General features: G+C 39.4%; 2 protein-coding genes and 1 non-coding gene across 10 annotated transcripts in view; 1 reads left to right on the top strand and 2 right to left on the bottom strand.

Moving 5' to 3' along the window:
- The window catches only part of MARCHF5 (membrane associated ring-CH-type finger 5), a 58,083-nt gene extending 55,777 nt beyond the window's left edge, over positions 1 to 2,306 (bottom strand). Inside the window, exon 1 of the mRNA XM_047825355.1 lies at positions 1,951 to 2,306. Coding sequence (XP_047681311.1) covers positions 1,951 to 1,985 — 35 coding nt within the window. The 5' untranslated portion in view covers positions 1,986 to 2,306. The remainder of the gene's footprint in view (positions 1 to 1,950) is intronic.
- A 70-nt stretch (positions 2,307 to 2,376) lies between these two features.
- The window catches only part of CPEB3 (cytoplasmic polyadenylation element binding protein 3), a 196,195-nt gene continuing 177,727 nt past the window's right edge, over positions 2,377 to 20,844 (top strand). For 6 of the 8 annotated variants that reach the window (XM_047825970.1, XM_047825974.1, XM_047825973.1 and 3 more), the window contains exons 1-2: positions 2,377 to 2,553; positions 3,192 to 3,277. The gene's annotated coding sequence lies outside the window, so the exon portion shown is untranslated. The remainder of the gene's footprint in view (positions 2,554 to 3,191; positions 3,278 to 20,844) is intronic. The other 2 variants (XM_047825969.1, XM_047825971.1) reach the window with 1 other exon arrangement.
- Positions 18,620 to 18,726, bottom strand: LOC125148485 (U6 spliceosomal RNA). Its single transcript, XR_007145568.1, has one exon. It is a non-coding gene; the product is annotated as a U6 spliceosomal RNA (small nuclear RNA).

Genomic DNA, 20,844 nt, shown 5'->3' with positions numbered 1-20,844 from the left:
AGAAACAACTGGCAAGCTTTTAAAACTACAGATGCTCAGGCCCCATCTTTCAGAAATTTGTGATCTGACTGGTCTTGAAAAGAGCTAGGCATCCATCCATAGTTTAAAATGCTCTCCAGGTGATTCTAACGTGAAGCTTGGTTGCAAACTACTGAGATAATAAAAGTCTTCGTCATCTTAATCTACCTTGAGGTATGTCAAAAAGGTACAAAAGATGAAGATAAGCCAATATTATAGTCATCAGCTTCAATAAACGGAGTCAGAATTTCCAAGTTTCTGTTGAGAAGTTCTGAATGCCTTATGAGCACTCCTTGGCTTTTTACTTCTATGGAAATCTCTAAAGAGTGTATGAAAGCCAGGTCACTTTTGCACACAAAAATCTTTCTAAAAGTCACCTATGTAAGAGTGAAAGCACCAGACACTCAAAGGAAAAAAAAAAACAAAACTAAGTACAACATATCCCGCACCAGAATAGGGTCTCATTTGATTGGAACTGGCAGTGGACACAGGTGGTCTTCTCTGGGCATATGTTAGTAGTCCTACGCAATTTGCCAGTATGCTGAATTATAATGAAGGAAAAACCTGCTAACTTATCACACCCTGAGGCAACTGGGGAAAACGACACAAAAGTTCATGCATTTGTTCATAAAACAAATATTTACTGATGACCTACTGAGTACCAGGCTCTGTTCTAGAATTTAAGATAAATAATGAGAAAGTTTTTGCTTTCTAGGAGCTTATAAAACTACTTATATTAAAAAAGGGGTTAGTCAGTACAACCTGACAACCTGACCTGAATGCTGACCTTAAACAAAGCTGAATTAATCACTGGGTCACCCCTAACTGAATAAAGTCCACAATATGATTTTTATCAATTCTGGTGTCTCAAATTCTAAGCTCCAAAGGAAATGTCTGTTCTGTCACTCTGGGAGGAGATGTACTCTTGGGTGATTTTCGTTCTGGGTGTGGCTGATCCAAACAGCGTTTAACTGGGTATAATCTCAGTTAAGGGAGGCCTTTCATTTAACGTCTTATTGGTGGAACTTTACTCTGTACAAAGAACTGTACCACCTGCTTAACAAGGTGGCAAGTGGTCTGACAACTGTAAGCAACTGCAAACATTATGTATTAACCTGTAATATTCCCAGGAATTTAAGACCTGGCGAGGGAGAAAGGTGGATTGAGTCTCCAAAAACTCATGGAAGAACCCATGAACTAGAATTTGAACAGCAGAGGGCGGTGCAACCGACTTCGCAAAAAAGAGTTTTACTGTCTGGAGCCCCCAGGAATGGGCCACTGGCCCCAATAAAGGACGAAACTTTCTTAGTGAACTCAACGAATCATAAAATGTGCTAACTGTTCAGTGTTGTATTCATGTGGCTGTTTTCCACAACCTCTATTCTGGCCGTTAAAGCTCCCTTGCGGATACTCTTGCCCTTCCAGTTTGGGGGTGGGGATGGGATGGGGGAAAGGAGGAATAAAATCAGACTATCAGCCTTCTCAAAAGAATGCTTACTTACCCTTGGTTTTTGCAAAGAGTCTTAAAATCGTAGGGGATTATTCCCCTGAAAGATAGTCTGGTTGTTGTTGCCAGTGACATCGCTGGCAAACACGTTACAACATAGTTTTGGGGGGAGGGGAGGAGAGTAAGAAACAGAAAAAGAAACTAACGCCGTGGGTTAACCCAAACCCCTCTCACTTGAAAAGGGCGTTCCAACAAAACTCGACGCCACTCCCTAAGTTTCGCTTTAAGTCTACGCATCCGAGCCGCCCGCTCTGTCCTCCCCGAGCACGGACTCCAAACTTTCTGCCCCTCACACGGCCCCCCGGCCGTGGAACTCCTCCCGGCACGCCGGGCTCCGCTTACGGAGAGCCTCGAGGCCGGGCGCGGGCAGGACCAGCGCCAGACGAGGGTCTGCGGCTCGCTTTCTCCCCCAAAGCTGCCCGTACCTGTCTAGCATCTGCTGTAGGGCTTGGTCCGGCATCTTCGGCGGAGCCGGCGCACTCGGCCCTCCCCGGTGGACCTGGTCAGGGCCGGGCCCAGGGACAATAGCACTAAGAGGCGGCGGAGTAGGCCTCAGTCCGGCAGCAGCCGCGAACCCGCTGCCCAACCTCTCGGGGTGGCTCCGCGAGCCCGGAGGCGGCGGTGCGCGTCCTGCGGGCGTCCGGAGGAGGCGGTGGAGAGCGAGGAGGAGGAGCCTGGGGCGGGGAGGCGGCAATCGCGGCCCGGGTTCCTGCCCGTCGGCCCGGGGTTCCGGTCCATGGACCGCGGGCGCCGAGTTGCTGCTGGCGGAGGAGCTACCTCTGTGAGGTAAGAGTCACCGCCTCCGTGCGCGCCGGGGTCACGACGCAAGTCGGCCCAGAGCAGCCTGGGAGATGTAGTCCTCGGACCGTCCCCGCTGGAGGCTGCACAGCCCGCCCCGACCACCGCCGCCGCGCCCGCAGCCGCCCGGCCGGCGCCCTCCCGTTTCCTTCCTCCAGGGGGAAAAATGTCCTTCGGGCCGCTTTCCAGGAAGCAGCAGGATGTGCCTCTCCACTGTCAGTAGCAACAAGGTCAGCCCTCCCTGCCTGTTCTTTTCTCAGCTCTTGCCCTCAGGTGGGACCGAGCCAGGTGAGGGGAGGGGGCTGAAGGGCCATTTCTCTTCAGGGTCCCCAGCCCTGTTCGCGGCGTCGGGGCGGGCCGTGGAGGGGGTGGGGGTGGCAGAAGTGCCTTCGGAAGCCCTCGGCGCTGGGGCCAGGCTGTGCCGCGTCTGAGCTCGTTTTGGGGAGTTACACAACCCCCGCAAGGGGACGGATGCACTGGTGCGGGAGATTATTCCCAAGGGGGCGTGGGGGCCGCCTTAACCAGATGGTTCCCACCCGAGTTTCTCACTGTGTGTTTTGGGGGAGTGATGGGGGAGAAAAGATTATTCTCTCCCTCTCTAAGAGCCTTCTATAATGTGCTTGGTCTTTCAAGGGCTCGCCGACAGTCTCCAAATGGAACATGTTCGTGAATAAACAGCTCTTGCTTACTCAGCTGTGGGTTGTCAGGGGTGTTTGTTTCTCTCTGTGCTGCTGGTCACTGTTAACCATTTAGAGTCGCTTTGACACCTCCAAGCAGGTGGATGTGTGTGTGTTGGGGGGGGGGAGGGGGTGGGAATCGAAAGGGAAAAATCATCAATCACTCGATGGGTTATTCTCTGACGCTCTAGGGACAGCTTTGGCGGGAGGAAAGAGCTGTTGGCTAAAACGAATGCGTCTTTTGGACGACCTGTGGCGTTCTCCAGTGCTGTGATTGGTAGGACGTCTGGTAGTTTTCCCTTGATTATGCCTAATTTCTGCCGCAAGATGTTTGATTTGTCTTGCAAGATGTTTGATTTTTCTTTAAAGTTAAAGTGTGTTTTTTTACGCTCTTTTTAAATGTGGAATTTTACAATCAGCTCTTAATTCTGTTTCAAGTTTGCTTCCTGAATATATTTGAACTAGAGTGTACACTGCCAGAAAAAACAACAACAACAACAATAACAACAACAACAACATGTGAACAGAAGTTTATTTGGCCTCCAATTTCTGAAAGATGCTTTTATGAGAGGCTTTGACAATTTACATGACTATTTATAATTAACGATTCACCTTTTTCTCACGAAATGTGAAACAGGCCCCCGCTAGTGGAGGGAAATAAGAATTTAACTTACTCAGGGTTTTTGGTATTTTAAATTCCTATTTATTGCTCCTCCTACTGGGTAAGCCTTCCCTTACTGTGTATTTATCTCTTAAGTAGTTATGCACCGCAAGGAGATGGATATATATATCCTGCTCAAAAAATAGAATTTAATCCTAGCATATTGATTAAGTAGGCTAGCGCAAACTCCCATCTAGTTTTATGATTTACGCTAAAAGGAGTTCTCACCTCGTTTTGGAATTTATATTTGAACCCCCACTTACAAAGTAATACGATACAGTCTGTTCATAACAAAGCTGTGTGCAGATTAACATTATCTTTTAAAAGGGTTTTATATTAGAATTTTCATGAAAAGTCTGTTTCCTGGCTGTGTCAAAAATCCTTCAAAATAGAAAAAAATATAGATGTTACTCATCTTAAAAGTGATTAGCATGTGACCTAGTAATTCCACTCCTTGTTATTTATCCAAGAGAAATAAAAACACATGTCTAGACAAAACTTGTATGCAAATTTTCACAGCAGCATTTTCCCTAATAGCCAAAAAAGTGGAAACAACCTAAATATCCATCAACTGATGAAAGGATAAATCAGATGTGGTATATCTATGCAATAGAATGTTATTAGATGATAACAAGGAATGAAGTTCTGATTCTTGCAACATGGATGAACCTTGAAAACATAGGCTAAGTGACAGGAGCCAGTCACAAAAACCACATATTTATTGTATGATTCCATTTATATTAAATTTTAAAAATAAAAAAATTCATAGACAAAGTAGATTAGTGATTACCTAGGGCTGGCGCGGTGAGAGAGAAAAGGGGAGAGACTGTTAATGAGTACAAGGTTTCTTTTTGGGGTGAAGAAAATGTTCCAGAATTTGAATGGTGATAGTTACACAACATTGTGAATTATATCCCAGTTTAAAAAATAATATAAAACAAAATTAGATTCTAGTGATGATGGTAAGCTCTTTATACTAAAAAAATTGAATTGTACACAATATGGGTGAATTTTATGGTATGTAAGTTATATCTCAATAAAGCTGTTAAAAAAGTAATTAGCTCCATATAAAATGTTCATAAGGACAACTCATGATTCTTTACTATAGAATTTTAATTTTTAAATATATTTTAGTTAGTATGGGTAAAAATCATGATTGATAAAACTCATGAAATAAATTAATTCCTTGTATTTGAAATGGGTGACACGTATAGCCTAAATTTCAATTTGTCTGTCAACTTTGTTTTCCTCAGCTCTTGGATTTAAAAATAAGACTCAGAATAATTGGAATTACAATTTAGTCTCTGATCTTGAAGGAAAAAAGTCTTAATTACTTAGATCTGAGTCTCACCAGAGGGGGGGAAAAAGTTGAAATATACTGCATTTTATATAGGGTTAGAGGCTTGTGGTAAATGATATTCAGGCAAGAGAGTTATGGAATCCTAGAGAATATGGAATATATTAATAATTTTGTAATGGGTTTAGAATAAGCTGAGTGCAGAAGGGCTCTAAATATGTCCGGAAATTTAAAATAGTATATTACTTTAATGTTCTTCCATCACCCTTGTTTTGAACTGTCTGCCAAAAGGGGCTCTGGAGATATTACATGGAGAAATAGTATAAAATAAACAAGTGCCCTCCAAGGAGAGTTGTCATTTGCTAAATTTGGTAATAAACTGCAGGCTGAGTCCACATTGCAGGCCAAAGAGAGTTCTTCATTAATTCACTCTGCAGATGTTTACAGAGGACTTATGATGTGCCTAGGTACTCCAGTAGCCAATTAAACTACTGTTTTAAGAACATACAAACTCCCTAATGATGCTTATACTAAAAAAATAAAACAAGGTAATTACATATGAAATATTACATAATGATATGTGGCATCATATAATGAAGTACCAAATGAATAGCATGGAAATACGAAGTGATTTAGAGGTTTAGAGGCATCTGTTAGGGGCTGGTGTATTAAAGAGAACTTTACGAAATAAGGGAAATTTAGGCTCTACCTTGTAGCAGTAGGAAGAATTGTAGGTGAATAAGTGACTTGTAGGTGTATGTAGATGAGGAGGTGGAGAAGGGTCTTGGGTCTGGATAAGGATGAAAAGATGTAGAGAGAGGAGTTAACCTCTGTTATTGTAGGTCTCTGTTGAGTGAGAGTGAAAAATACACTGTTGGCTAAGTAGGGAATAGATAAAAAGGCCTTGAATCTATTCTTTCAACAAATATTTATTGAACGTGCACTATTTATGTGACAGGCACGAATAAGATAGGCACTGGGGATACAATAATGAGCAAAAGCAAGCATATTGCTTACCTTTGTAGAGTTTATAGTGAGAGAGAGAGAATCACATAATTTTTTTAAATTTGCAAATGTACATAGTGTTATGAGAGATTATAGCTAGGGAATTGACCTAGATAGGGAGGTCAGGAAAGTGTCTCTCAGGAAGTGTCCATTATGCTGAAACCTGAGGAAGAGCAAGAGTTAACTAGAGAAGAGGAGGAGGAATGAGCAATCCAGGCCAAAGAACAGCATGTGCAAATACCCAGGGTAGGAAAGGCCTGTGATGAATGGGGGGCCCTGAAACAAAAAGGGAACTTGGGGCAGAATGAGACCAAAAGGGTGAATCAAGTGATAGGAAATGAAGAACTTTGTAGACTAATTTGAGGAATTTTGCCCTTATCCTACAATCCTGCTGGGAGGAGTAGTTTAGACATAGGAAATCAACTCTATTCTTTAGGAGTAGAGAATGGGAAGTTAACTTATGGTTCTTAAGCCTGCTGTGAGTCAGAGACTCACCCTGGAAATTCTGATGTGCCTTGTCATTGTGCCCAATTAGCTGTTTTGTTTTGTTTTGTTTTTTAACAAGTTCTGTAAGTGATTATTAGACCACTGGTATCTGAGGAAATACTGCAGTGGGTGGAGAGCCTACGTTTAAGTCTTAGCATTGCCACTCAGAAACTCAGCAACTGTGGGCAGGTTATTGAATCTCTTTAAATCAAGTTTCCTCATCTCCAAGGGAAAGAGCTATAGCATTTACTTCATTGGATTGCTGGGAGGATTAACTGAGAAAATTCATTTAAATTGTTCAGTACGGTGCTGGGCACATGGTAAGAGCTCTATTGGTGTTAGCTCTTAATTATTACTAAAAGTTCTTGAATAAAGGTGAGAATGATTTAGGGGGATTAGTTTTGAAGTAGTATGCAGGATAAATTAGAAACAAAGACAAGTTAGATCTCAGTAACTTGGCCATGGTCTGGAACTATTTTCAAAAGTTTACTTTAGCACAGCTATTAGTTCTTGAAGATCCTTGGATAGGCTAAGTAGTTCTTAAGTAGATAATGTCTCTAAAGGACCTTTATGGGGGGACTTTGGTCCCCAGAGTACATCTTACTGGCTTAGAATCTATAGGATTACTTTGAATTGGCTTAATTCTGGACAGAGGCTTCACTGGCCCTTGTAGTGGACAGCCTAAAACCTATTTATCTTTATTTGCTGCTTAGAGAATAGGATCCTAACAGCTTATATCCACTCTAATGCAGTAGATATTAACAAAGAGTAAATAATTTTACATAATATCATCATGCACTAACTTGCCTTCTTCACTTCTTCATAAATATGGTGGAAGACCCATTACTTTTCATTATCTTTGCTTAAATTCCTCTTTGGGTTATGTGTCCCTGGGATATGCAATGGTGTGTCAAAAGTAGACAAAAATCACAGATAACTTGTCACATATTCCCTCTTGTATCCCTCTTGTGTCCCTGAAGTATCAGTTTTATGAGAAAATGTACATATAATGAATTTTCTTCCTTTTCAAACAAACATGGATGTCATAGAGCAGCAGTTCTCAAAATGTGGTCCAGCAGATCCCTAGGGCTACTTGAGGTCAAGATTATTTTCATAATAATACTAAAATATTATTTGCCCTTTCACTGCATTGGCATTTACTTTGATGGCACAAGTAATGATGGATGAAACCGCTTGTGCCTTAACACCATTAAAGGCATTGGTACTAACCTGTACTAATGGTTATATATTTTTCACCACCATGCACATGCAGTAAAAACAAACCAAAAGTTCACTTAAGAATGCTCTTGATTAAGCAGTAAAAAATATTTGATTAAATCGTGACCCTTACATACACACATCTTTAATATTCTGTGTGATGAAATGGGAAATGTGCACACATCTGCATCCAAATATGATAGTTGTCTCAGAGAAAGACAAATGATTGAGATGCAAACTGAACTGGCTACTTATGACAGACTATTTTTACCTGAAGGACTGACAATAAAGAATTTAAACTTTTGTGCTATAAAGAATACTGTTAAGAAAATGAAAAAAAAAAAAAGAAAATGAAAAGACATCCCACAGAGTGGGGAAAAATTTTGGAAATCATGTGTCTGAAAAGGGACTTGTATCTAGAGTACATGAGATTTATTACAATTTAATAGTAGAAAGGCAAATAGCCCAATTAAAAAATGAACAAAAGATCTGGATAGACATTTCTCCAAAGATATACAAATGGCCAGTAAACACATACAGAGATATTCACCAACCATTAGAGAGATACATTACCATTAACCAACATTAACCATTAGGGAGATACAGTTCAAAAAAAGGACAAATGTTGGTGAGAATGTGAAGAAATTGGAGTTCTAGTACACTGCCGTTGAGAAGGTAAAATGGTCCAACCACTTTGGAAAACACTCTGGCAATTCCTCAAAAGGTAAAACCTAGTTTCCATATGACCCAGCATTTCCACCCCCAGGTATATAACCAAGAGAAGTGAAAACATGCCTACATAAAATCTTGTACGTGAACGTTCATAACAGCATTATTCATAATAGACAAAAAGTGGAGCAGCCCAATGCCCATCAATTGAGGAATGGATAGATGAAATGTGGTGTGTCCATGCAATGGAATATTGTTCAACAATAAGAAGGAATGAAGTACTGATACATGCTACAACATGGATGAACCTTGAAAACATTACACTAAGTGAAATAGTTCCAAATAGCACATGTTCTAGGATTCCATTTCATGAAATGTTAAGAGATAGAAAATAGATTATTGGTTACCTAGGACTATGACAGATGGGGTCTTGGGTGTGGTGACATCTAAGGTGTGCAGGGGGGTTCTTTCTGAGGTGATGAAGGTGTTCTAAAATTGATTGTAGTGAGGATTGCAACTCTGAATACACTAAAAGCCACTGAATTGTATACTTTAATTGGATGAATTACATGTGTTTGAATTATATTTCCATAAAGCTGCTATTTAAAGTAACACCAGATCGGGGCCACCTGCTTGGCTCAGTTGGTAGAACATGCAACGCTTGATCTTGGGGTTGTGAATTCAAGTCCCATGTTGAGTGTAGAGATTACTTAAAAATAAAATCTTAAAAAAACATCAACAATGGCACTGGATACTAAATGTACTCTTGATCTTGGGGTTGTGAGTTCAAGTCCCATGTTGAGTGTAGAGATTTCTTAAAAATAAAATCTTAAAAAAAATAATAATGGCACTGGGTGTTATATGTAAGATGAGTCACTAAATTCTACTCCTGAAATCAATATTACACAGCGTGTGAACTTACTAGAATTTAAATAAAAACTTAAAAAAACAAAAACAAAAACAGAGTTTACTCATTTCTTACTATTTTTTTTTTAATGCTGTTTTTTAAAATGATTATTTTTGAGGACTAGAGAGCACAAATGTGCACATAGGGGAGGGGCAGAGAGAGAGGGAGAGAGAGAATCCCAAGCAGGCTCCATACTGTCAGGGCAGAGCCCTATGCAGAACTCGATCCTACAAACTGAGACCATGACCTAAGCTGAAATCAAGAGTCGGACCCTTAAGCAGCTGAGCCACCCAGATGCCCCTCCTTATTATTGGTTTTAAGAGCTCTTTATACATTCTGGACACAAGTCCTCTATGAGAGATGTGTTTTTATAAAGTTTATTCTTCCAACTCACATCTTTTTCACAGGAATATTTTTTGAAGAATAGGAATTTTTAATTTTGATGAAGAAAATTTATCATTTTTTTCTGAAATAGATCATGCTTATAGCAGCAGGATTAAGTATTTTTTAATTCAAATGTGAATATATTCTATAAAAGGGGAGTGTTCTTAGAACATTGAATTTGGTATCAAACAGATCTACTTAAATAGGAAGTAAATAGATACTCTGACCTTGAGTAAATTGTGAATGTCTGAGCTTGTTTCCTTGATATAAATCTTTGGTGTAATATCATGACTCCTGTATGGAGTTTCTGGCAGGATTATAGTAGAAAATAAATGAAAAGGAGGAAAGAGTGTTGAACAAAACTAACTAAATAAATAATTAAAAAAATTATGAAATGACACCAGATAAAGCCTTAAAATCCATTATTAGTTGGCTGATTTAATAACATATGACACACCCATATAACATAATAATATATAGCTGAGCTATTGGAACAAATGAGGTATTTCTATACAGGCCATAAGGAAAAGTTGCCAAAGATTTAGTAACCATCAGTTAGGATTTTTTTGTTGTTGTTCCACAGAAATCAACTACATAATTCAGCCTTTTAGGGGACATTTGCTAATGTGTAGAGACATTTTTGATTGTTACATAAGGGGATTTTACTAACATCTGATGGGACCAAGGATGCTGCTAAATGTACTGTAATGCACAGAACAGCTTCTCACAACAAAGAATTATGTAGCTCAAACTGTCAGTAGTGCTGGGGTGCCTGGCTGACTCAAGTCAGTGGAGCCTGCAACTGTTGATCTTGGTTTGTAAGTTCAAGCCCCATGTGGGGTGTAGGGTTTACTTAAAAAATAAAATCTTAAAAAAAAAAAAAGTGGTGCTGAGGCTGAGATATTCTGAACTAACTTAACTGAAGGGAAATTTGTTGAAAAGATATGAGTTACTTAAGGCAAGACCAGGCTAGGAACAGTGAAGTAAGAGCTACACCAGAGAATATTGGTAGCAAAACATTCCATGTTTAAATGGGTACAGCACTGGAATGAATAAACTACAACTGTTTTTATTCTGCTCACAGTTCAGAATCTAAGGAGGGAGGATCTAATCAATGTTCCTTGCCACTTGGCTAAGGGCAGGCAGTATACCGTGAGTGAATGAAGGCAATTCCTCAAAAGGAAGTACATTCATTAGCAAATACTTATTGACCATATGTTTATGTTTCAGGTTTTATTTAGGTGCTGTGGATAGAGTAGAGCAAAAGAAATGAAAAGATCCTTGTGGAGTTTATATTATTAAGAGGCTAAATCAGGGCAAATCTTTAAGTAATAAAGAAGGTAGAATAGTTGCCAAACATCAAAACCAATAAATACTACCTATATATTAAGTGAAAAAAGCAGGTATTATCCCACTTATTATTATTATTATTTTTTAATTTAGGATGTATATGTAAGATTTCTAGGGGCGCCTGGGTGGGGCAGTCGGTTAAGCGTCCAACTTCAGCCAGGTCACGATCTCACGGTCCGTGAGTCCGAGCCCCGCGTCAGGCTCTGGGCTGATGGCTCAGAGCCTGGAGCCTGTTTCCGATTCTGTGTCTCCCTCTCTCTCTGCTCCTCCTCCGTTCATGCTCTGTCTCGCTCTGTCCCAAAAATAAATAAACGTTGGAAAAAAAAATTAAAAAAAAAAAAAAAGAAAAAAAAAAGATTTCTAAAAGGATATATAGGAAATTGTTTTTTGTTTTTTTTAAATATTACCTCTGGATAGTGAGACTGAATATGGGGAGAAGAGTCTACTTTTCATTTATTACCTCATAATATTTTCCTTTTCACCATGAACATGTATTTTATAGTTAAGGTTTTATTTAATTAGATGAAAAAACAACAGAAGAAATCATTACAGGTGAAGGATGATTAAAAGCTTTTAAAAAATCACAATATTGTGGTGCTCTGCTTATTATGGAAAAGCAGAAAGGAAGAAAGAACATCTGACTGGAAAGTGTGGCCTGTAATCATTTAACAAATATTTATTGAACACCTAGCTGCCTTAAATCTTTTTTGGAAAAGGTGGAGTATAAATATCAAACATCAGCCATGTGTGAGGCACACTGTGAGGTGCTGTATCTGGAACAGGATTGAAATTTGAAAAAGATCTGACAACTGCCCTCACTGGTGCTTGTTGGCATCTACTTATTGACCACCAAATATGTGGCATGTGCTGGACCCTTTTTATACACATCATTTCAAATCCTAACAACAATCTTACCAGATAGGTATCTAGGTCTCCCATTTCACAGATGAGAACATTGAAAATTGGGAAGATGAAGAAGTCATAGCAAATAATGGCATAGCTGACATTTGAATCCCAGTATATCTGACTTTACTGGAGAACAGTGTGTGAGTATGTGAATAGTTAAATAACAAGTAAAAAGGAAAGTAAAAAAGCAATCACAGGACTACCCTTGGTTAATTTTTGAAGAATTTTACAGATAAGTATTCCAGGAGCTGAGAGAAGGAAAAAGAAGTTGCTCATATTTGGAGCAGTCTGGGCAGGTTTCCTAGTTGGAGGAGTGGTTTGAATTGGGTCTTGAAGGAGTATATAAATATGTGAAGAGAAAGGCAGCGTGTCAACTTTTACTGAATGCCTGCTCGAGGCTAGAAACATCTCATCTCAGCCCCATATCCCCATTTGAGAGATGAGGAAACAGAGGCCTCACCTTACCTCCACCCCCTGCCAGGGACAAGCAATTAATAGGCATTAATTTTTGGCAATCGGATAGGTGAAAAGAGAAATTTGTTGTTACAGCCAAACACCTCTATTTTATAGCTTCTGGCTTTTAGTCTTGGGTAAGATGAGTTAATGGTAGGAGAGAAAGTATACATAATAAACTAATAGACCAGGATATACCCTTTTGGGAGAATAGGTATTCAGCATAAGTAGGTTTCCTCTACTTAGGGAGTTTTAGGCCTTTATGAAGGTGTTCTATCTAATTTGAGCTTCTACAGCTGAAATCTCAACTTGGTAAGTCTTAGGAGGGTCATCCATTCAATCATTTATTCAACATTTCTTGAGCTCCAACTATGTACCAGACACTGTAGGAGATATTGGGGATACAAAGATATGAATAATACATGGTTACACTGTTTTTATTTTATTTATTTTTATTTATTTTTGAAAAAGAAAACAATGGGGGTGGGGAGAGGTACAGAGAATAGAGGGAGGCAGAGAATCCCAAGCAGGCTCTGTGCTGGCAGTGCAGAGCTCAAGGCAGGGCTTGAACCCATGAACCTAACCGTGAGATCATGACCTGAGCTGAAATCAAGAGGCGGATGCTCAACCAATTGAGCCACCCAGGTGCCCCTATTACACTATTCTTGTCATCAGGCTGCTTACAATTTAATGGAAGAGACATGTAGTCATATATACAATATATGGAAATGTGAATCCAGTATTTTTGAACATACTCTGAAAAACCTAGGAGTCCTCCTTGAGTCATTTTTCTCCTTTACCTCATCCTCCTATCCCTCAGTCAGTTACAAAATATGGTCCATTTATCTCCTAAATATTTCTCAAATACATTTATTTCCATTCTTTCCGCCTTCACCTCAGTCCTGTTGACTGTGTTCTCTTACCTTGTACTATTTAACAGCCTCAAATTGCCTCCCTGCATTCACTTTAACCCCTCTCCCCCTTCAACTGATTTGACAATTGGCCTTCCAGTCTGCTCTTTCTTCCTTTGACTCTCCAGTAGAGTGACTTTTTAAGAAATGTAGAACTAAAAAAAAAAAAAAAAAAAAAGGACTGATCATGTTATCTGCTTAAAATCTTTCTGTGGGTTGTTTAAATCCTGGTGAGAAGGAGCCAATGGAAAGCATAAATTTAAATTTAGCAATTTTGGAGAAAAGGGGAATAATCTATCAATTGTACCTTATAGAATCTAAGCTTCATGAGGGCAGGGACAGGGACCCTATCTGTTTTGTTCAATGTATTTTCAAAATTTTTATAAATGTTTATGTTTGAAAGAGAGAGACAGAGTGTGTGGGGGGGAGGGGCAGAGAGGGAGACAGAAAGTGAAGCAGGCTGCAGGCTCCAGGCTCCGAGCTGTCAGCACAGAGCCTGAAGCAGGGCTGGAACTCACAAGCCATGAGATCATGACCTGAGCCTAAGTGGGAAGCTTAACTGACTGAGCCACCCAGGCGCCCCTGTTTTGTTCAATATTATATCCCCAATGTCTGGCACAGAGCCTGGCCCATGGCATGTGGTCAGTAAATATTTATTCAAAAAAAGCAAGACACTTCTAAGGCTAGAATGAACCCTGTAATGTTTGGTTGGAATTGGAGGTATCAATACAAACTTATGATTTTATAGATATAAATAGATCTACACAGAGGTATGCATACATATACTTTCTAGCTCTATCTGCTGAGAGAACCTGAAGCAATGACACCCCAGAACCAGTGAATATATCTAGTGGTATCTCCAATAAAGGGAACCCAAGCTCTTTAGAGAAATTAGCTCTTTGCTAATTCTAAACTGGCTCAGGAAAAGTACATGAGCCTGGAAAATCTGCGGTGACAGAAAGTAGGGATGTGCTCAAAAAAAGATGGGAGCATGTCAAAAAGACCTAGGAATCAACTTGAAGGGATTCTAGTGGAATAGGGGACATTTTGAGTAACAAAATACTAATACTAATGAATCATAACTCATGGAATAAAATATGAATCCATGAGTCATTACTGATAAAAATAAATGACTAAATCAGGGGAGAAGGAAAAAGTCTTCCTTAGAGTAGCATTCCGGATAATGTAGAAGAGTTGATAAAGAGCACAGATTACCATTTGCAAACACCACAGAAATAATTGATACAGGCAAGAATCATTAATGGATGCTAAAATTACTGGGTGAAATTATGTTGGGAAACAGAATATTCACATAGAAAGTGTCTTCCCAAAGATATTTAAGTAAAAAGTGAATAATAGCTTTACAGTGGAGAAATCTGGCAGACCCTACTTTAACCAAGTGATCAAAGTTAACACGTGGGACAAATCCACATCCTGTTCCTTCTGAAATGATGCACTGAGCAGGACACAGTATCCCTTTTGTGGTATTATTGCCAAAAATGTATAGCCTGAATTTGGTCACGAGGAAACATTAGATAAATAGTAATTGAGATACATCCTACCTAATAACTGGCCGGTGCCATTCAACAGTGTCAGGGTCATGAAAGATAGAGGCTGAGGAACTATCCCATATTAAAGGAAACTAAGGAGACGTGACAAGTGAAAGCACCGTGTGATCCTGGATTGGATTCTTAGAAGGGACATTAGTGGGATGATTGGTAAAATAAGGTATGCAAATTATGTAATGAATCAATGTTATATCCTGATTTTGATAATTATACTGTAGCTATTTAAATTGTTAACATTTGGGGAATGTGGTTGAAAAGTATAGGGAAATTATTTTTTATAATATTTTTGCGATTCTGAAATTATCTCAAAATTAAAAGACGAAAAAGACCAAAATAAAATCCTACTTGTAATGGCTTTATATTGCCCTTGCTTACTTACCAGTTTCCCTTACTTACCTAAGCTCTAGAATGCTGGCTGGCTACTGGCTTTCTTCCCTAGTTCCTTGAGTACAATGTGCTGCCTCCTCTTCAAAGCCTAAAGGTAGGAGGAACCTTGGTATTCTTTTTGAATGGAACACACTTCTTTTGAACTCTTTAAGGCTCAGCTTGTTTACTTACACAATATATTTTTTTAATTTTGGAGAGGGAGAGAGAGGGCATGAGCTTGGGAGAGGGGCAGAGGGAGAGAGAGAGAGAATCTTATTCAGACTCCACACTTAGCGAGGAGCCCAAGGTGGGGCTTGATGTAGTGCTCAATCCCACAACCCTGGAATCATGACCTGAGCCGAAGTCAAGAGTTGGATGATCAACCGACTAAGCTACCCCTCAGCTTGCTTACTTTAGAAAACATTTTGACCCCCTAATCCATGTCCTGACATCATATGGTTTCATAACATCTAGTACTTTTTCATGGCATTTTTATCACAGCTTCTATGAAATTATTTATCATGATATTGACGAAAGCCTACTCACTGGTAATTAATGTTTATAAGAGACGGAGGGATTGTGTCTTCTTGCCCAAAGTTATTTACCTAAAGCCTTACAGTGACTATTTGAGGAATTAATACAAGTTATGAAGTGGAACATTCCCATATCCCCTGTAACAACTTGGATGAAATTGGACACAGGAGACATTTTAGGTTTGAGGAGATGAACATGGGGACCAGAATTGGTGGCAGTGACAGGAAAGGATAGAGGAGTCTTATCACAGAAGGAGCCATATGACTTGATAGAAGGAAGAGTAAAAACTGATGCAAATTTAATCACCAACTGCATAAAGGTACACAGTTGAAATGGCACTTGAGTCACTTTTCCAGCAGTATTTTTTAAAAGTATGTTCCTAAATACTTGAACATGAAGTCTGTTTATTTAAATTTTTTTTTCTATGTTTATTGAGGGGGGGGGCAGAGAGAAAGAGGGAGACACAGGCTCTGAAGCAGGCTCTGAGCTGTCAGCACAGTGCCTGAGATGGGGCTCAAGCTCACAGACCCTGAGATCCTGACCTAACCTGAAGTCAGACGCTCAACTGCTCAACCGACTGAGCCACCCAGTTGCCCCAAATTCTGTTTATTTTTAATAAAAATGTTGTGTGCCCATGGTAAAATACTATATTACATAATAAAAGTATTTTAGTGACATACTAAATTTTACTAGAGTATTTTAATTAAAATACAGTATACCCATGTTAAATTAATACTATGCACCATGACAAACATTAAACAGTAAACCAACTACATGAGAATACCTGAATGTCCCTCTGTAGTGGATGTTGTGATGCTACAACCGAGATTGTCTCTTCATAGGGAAGGTGCTTATCACATAGCTGATGGGAATATTGGCTCCTGGTGATGTGAAGCTTTGCTTTGTTTTGTTCTTACTGGGCATTGCTTTAGGATGCAGGGAACTGCCTCACTCTAGGTTATGCTCCTGGGAGCCCACAGCCAGTGATAAGATGCAAAGACTTAGCTTCCTTGCCTCATTTGAGGACAAGTCTGAGGGCTGTCTCAGCTCCAGAGCTCATCACAAGATGGACTGAGTACTCAGTTGTAACCACTTTGGGAGTCAGTGTATCTCTCTGACTCTTCCTGCCTTCCTTATTTCATTGCACATATATTTGTCAGTTGTGTCCTATCCTCAATGAATCATTTGCATGCAAAACTTGGTCTCAGAATCTGTCTCCAAGGAACTCAACCATTGACACTGTCTCATCTGGCTACCCCCTAAAGGTTGCCATCATTGGAACCTCTTTACGTATGTGTCTGGATCATTCCCCACCCCCGGTTTCTAAAAAAAAGTCTCGAGAAATATACAAAAAGAGTACCCAAAGTATAGGTACAGCTTGATGAATTTTCAAAATTTAGCAATATTTTTATTAGAGAAAGAACAAGGAAATGATTTTGGATAGTGTGAGAACCACTTACATTTACAACTTCCTCGTGATGGGAATTTTGAGAGAGAGGGGTGTGTTGCCAAGGGAAGTTGGAAGTTTCTCAGATTTTTAAAAGAGCAGTTATCTTTTGGTTGACTGCAGTGCACTCTGAAATGAGAGGAACATTCTAAGTCTACTTTATAATACATTTAGGTGAAAAGGGGAAAATAATGAATATGAGGAATCAGAGGAGAAACTGTGAATCATTTTACTAGGAAGAGAGTGGAAAAGATGATCTTCCTGAAAGTCAAATATCTATAAATCAAAAATGTCAAAATATTGCTAAAAATTTGAGTAACTAAGATTTTCCTATGAATCAAACTTAATACTATTTATAGCTCAACCTAAGCTCTTTATACAACTCTTTTGATTTTAAAGTAAAATTTCAAGAATCCATCCATGATTTTGTTCATCAGTGATAAACATAGCTTTCACTGAGGGTGTTAAGTTCACTTTCTATCTTTACCACCACCACCCTCTTTGCTTGCCTGGATGATACAATAGCTGGCCTCCTAATCAACTATTTCTTGGTTTCCACTCTTTTTTTTTTTAACTTTAAAAAAAATTTTTAATTTATTTTTGAGATAGAGACAGACAAAGCATGAACAGGGGAGGGTCAGAGAGAGAGAGGGAGACAGAATCGGAAGCAGGCTCCAGGCTCTGAGCTGTCAGCACAGAGCCCGACGCAGGGCTCGAACTCACGGACCGTGGGATCATGACCTGAGCCGAAGTCGGACGCTTAACCAACTGAGCCACCCAAGTGCCCCTTGGTTTCCACTCTTATCCCAAATGCAATCTGTTCTCTGCAGAGAACCACAGTGGTCTTTTTAAAAGCTTAAAGCAGATCATATTACTGCCTTACTTAAAACTGTCCAGGGATTTCCCATCAGACTTAGAAAAAAATCCAAAGTCTTAACTTAGTCTAAAAGACCCTACATGATCTGGCTCCTGCCTACCTTTCAGATCCCATCTTGTACCACTTTCCTCGTTGTTTACTTGCCCTCTAGCTACAGTAGATAGCTGTTCCTCTAAAACAGGTCAGAAAACTAAGGCAGGGGCCAAATTTTGCCAGAGGCCTATTTTTATACTGCCAGAGGACTAAGCATGATTTTTACATTTCTAAAGGATTGTAAAACAACTGTAACAACTGGAACAAAACCAGTTATATTCAGGAGAACTTCTGTGATTTACAAAGCCTAAAATATTGACCATGTGGCTCTTTCACAGAAAAAGTTTGGCAATCTCTGCTCTAGTCTTATTCCTCCTCCATCAGGATCTGTTCATTAGCTGTTCCCTTTCCATCCTATGCCACCAGTTCTTTGCCTGGATGGGTCCTTTTAAATTCAGGAGCAAGTTCAATTCATGGAGACCTTTAATGAGAGAATCAGATTCTCTCAATCACATCACCTTTTTCTTTCTTTCTTTTTTTTTTTTTTTTTAATATGGAACACTTCACGAATTTGTGTGTCATCCTTGCGCAGGGGCTATGCTAATCTTCTCTGTATCATTCCGTTTTTAGTATATGTGCTGCCAAAGCGAGCACACATCACCTTGTTTCTTTATAGCACTTACATTTATCTGATACTTTCTTATTTATTTTTATTTTTCCAACAACCATTCCTTCCTTCCCCTATGCAGGAAGATCTTTTCTTGTATACAACTTTTGAGCCTTCTTGATCTTGTATTTAGATGGAAGAGAGCAATTGTGAATGCTGGGAGCCTACTGCATAATAGGTGCTCAATAAATGTGTTGAATGGATGAATTTGCAAATTATTTCTGTAAGTGAAATTTAGGGCTTTTTTTTTTCTTTGTCCTCTCTTTTGTAGGGAGTACCTACAGTGCAAACAGCAACTAAGAGCCACTTTATTTTATTTATTTTTTATTTTTTTTAATTAATTTATTTTTTTAATGTTTTATTTATTTTTGAGACAGGAAGAGACAGCATGAACCGGGGAGGGTCAGAGAGAGGGAGACACAGAATCTGAAACCAGAGCCACTTTAAAATCGAGAGGCAGGGGCACCTGGCTGGCTAAGTGGGAAGAACATGCACCTCTTTGATCTTGGGTCATGAGTTTGAACCTCTCTACCATGTTGGGTATAGAGATTACTTAAATAAAGAAATAAACTTAATAAACGGAGAGACAAAACAATATCTTTCCCTTAAGAGATTAACTCTGTTCCTCCTCTGCTCTCCCTAGGAGAGGCCATTGCTGGAAGGGTGTGGGATGTTTCAAAGGGATGTCTCAAGGACTTCTTATTTAAAAAAGAAAAAGGGTGCCTAGGTGTCTCAGTCGGTTAAGCATCCAACTCTTGATTTCAGCTTAGGTCATGATCTCATGGTTTGTGGGATTGAACCCCACATTGGGTTTTGTGCTGACAGCACGGAGCCTGCTTGGGATTGTCCCTCTCTCTCGACCCCTCCCCTGCTCTCACTCTTTGGGCCCCTCCCCCACTCTCACTCTTTCTTTCTTTAAATGAATGAATGAATGAATGAATGAATGAAGTAGAACTTTTCTTCCTTTCATCTGTTTCTTTTAAGAGAGGAATTTTTCAGAATAACAAGACTAATTGAGGTCTCATTCTCTAAGATACTCTCAGGCTTTTGGGTGAAGATGGGCTTAACATTAAAGGAGATGGTTTAACACTAAGCTGAGGCAGGCCTGGGCTCAAAAGAAAAGCCAAGAATGCTCTAATAGGGCTTGTTCTAGGTGATCATATGGAGGAGAAGGATAACTCCAGGTGCTGGATTCTTCTGGAGTTTCTTTAAGATTGTCTGATCACATGTTTTCAGTTTTGGTTTGGAAAATACACAGTCACTAAAGGAAGAAGCAATGGGAGGCAGAAGCCTGATTGTAAAGGAGAAAAGGTGGGCACTATAAGCCCTCTGGGTGTGGCAAGAGGTAAGGGATAAGAGTTAAACTTTAGAGTTTGAGTTTTAGAATCAAAATAGACCTGGGCTTATTCACTGACTGGATATGTCACCTTGGGAAAATTATTTAGCATTTCTAAGCCCTGGTTTCCTTATCTGAAAAATGAGTATAATGATAGCTTCTGTCTTTTTAGAGTTATTATGAGGATTAACTGATAAGGCATATAAAATGCTTAGCTAGATGCCTACATAGACTAAGTGATCAGTTAGTATGAACATCATCATCATTATCATCACCAAATGATGAAGAAATTCTCTCAATCCACTAATTTTGAAACTAATAAAGAATAAAACCTGTATCCTGTAGCAATTTAAGGATATGTCTCACTGTACTCAGCTTCCATGGTAGAGAACACAGGATATAGAAAGAGGTGGGCTATGAAATGTCTGGATAACAAGATCAGTGTTGCTACAAGAAGCATGGGCTTAACATAGGTCATTTGACTCTCCATATTAAGTGGAAAGGAGACAAATCTGTACTTGAATGTAGATATTCCAGATAAACCTGTCTGCCTGTCAGTATTAGCTTTGGATTTCATACATTGACCTTTACTACTTTATAGTTTATTAAAAATGCCCTCATACACACTAATATAATTCTGACTTAGGTAGGGCAGCCATTGTTATTATCCCTATTTAATTCTAGAGGAAACAAAGACTAAGAAATTGAGAACATAGGTTTTAGAATCAGATTGTGTGGTTTGAATCCTGGCTTCTTCATTTCCCAATGG

The sequence above is a fragment of the Prionailurus viverrinus genome, chromosome D2 (assembly GCF_022837055.1).
Source record: "Prionailurus viverrinus isolate Anna chromosome D2, UM_Priviv_1.0, whole genome shotgun sequence".
In the NCBI taxonomy this organism is placed as follows: domain Eukaryota; kingdom Metazoa; phylum Chordata; class Mammalia; order Carnivora; family Felidae; genus Prionailurus; species Prionailurus viverrinus.
Note: the sequence above shows the minus strand (reverse complement) of the source record. Positions and strands in the feature narration are given on the sequence as shown.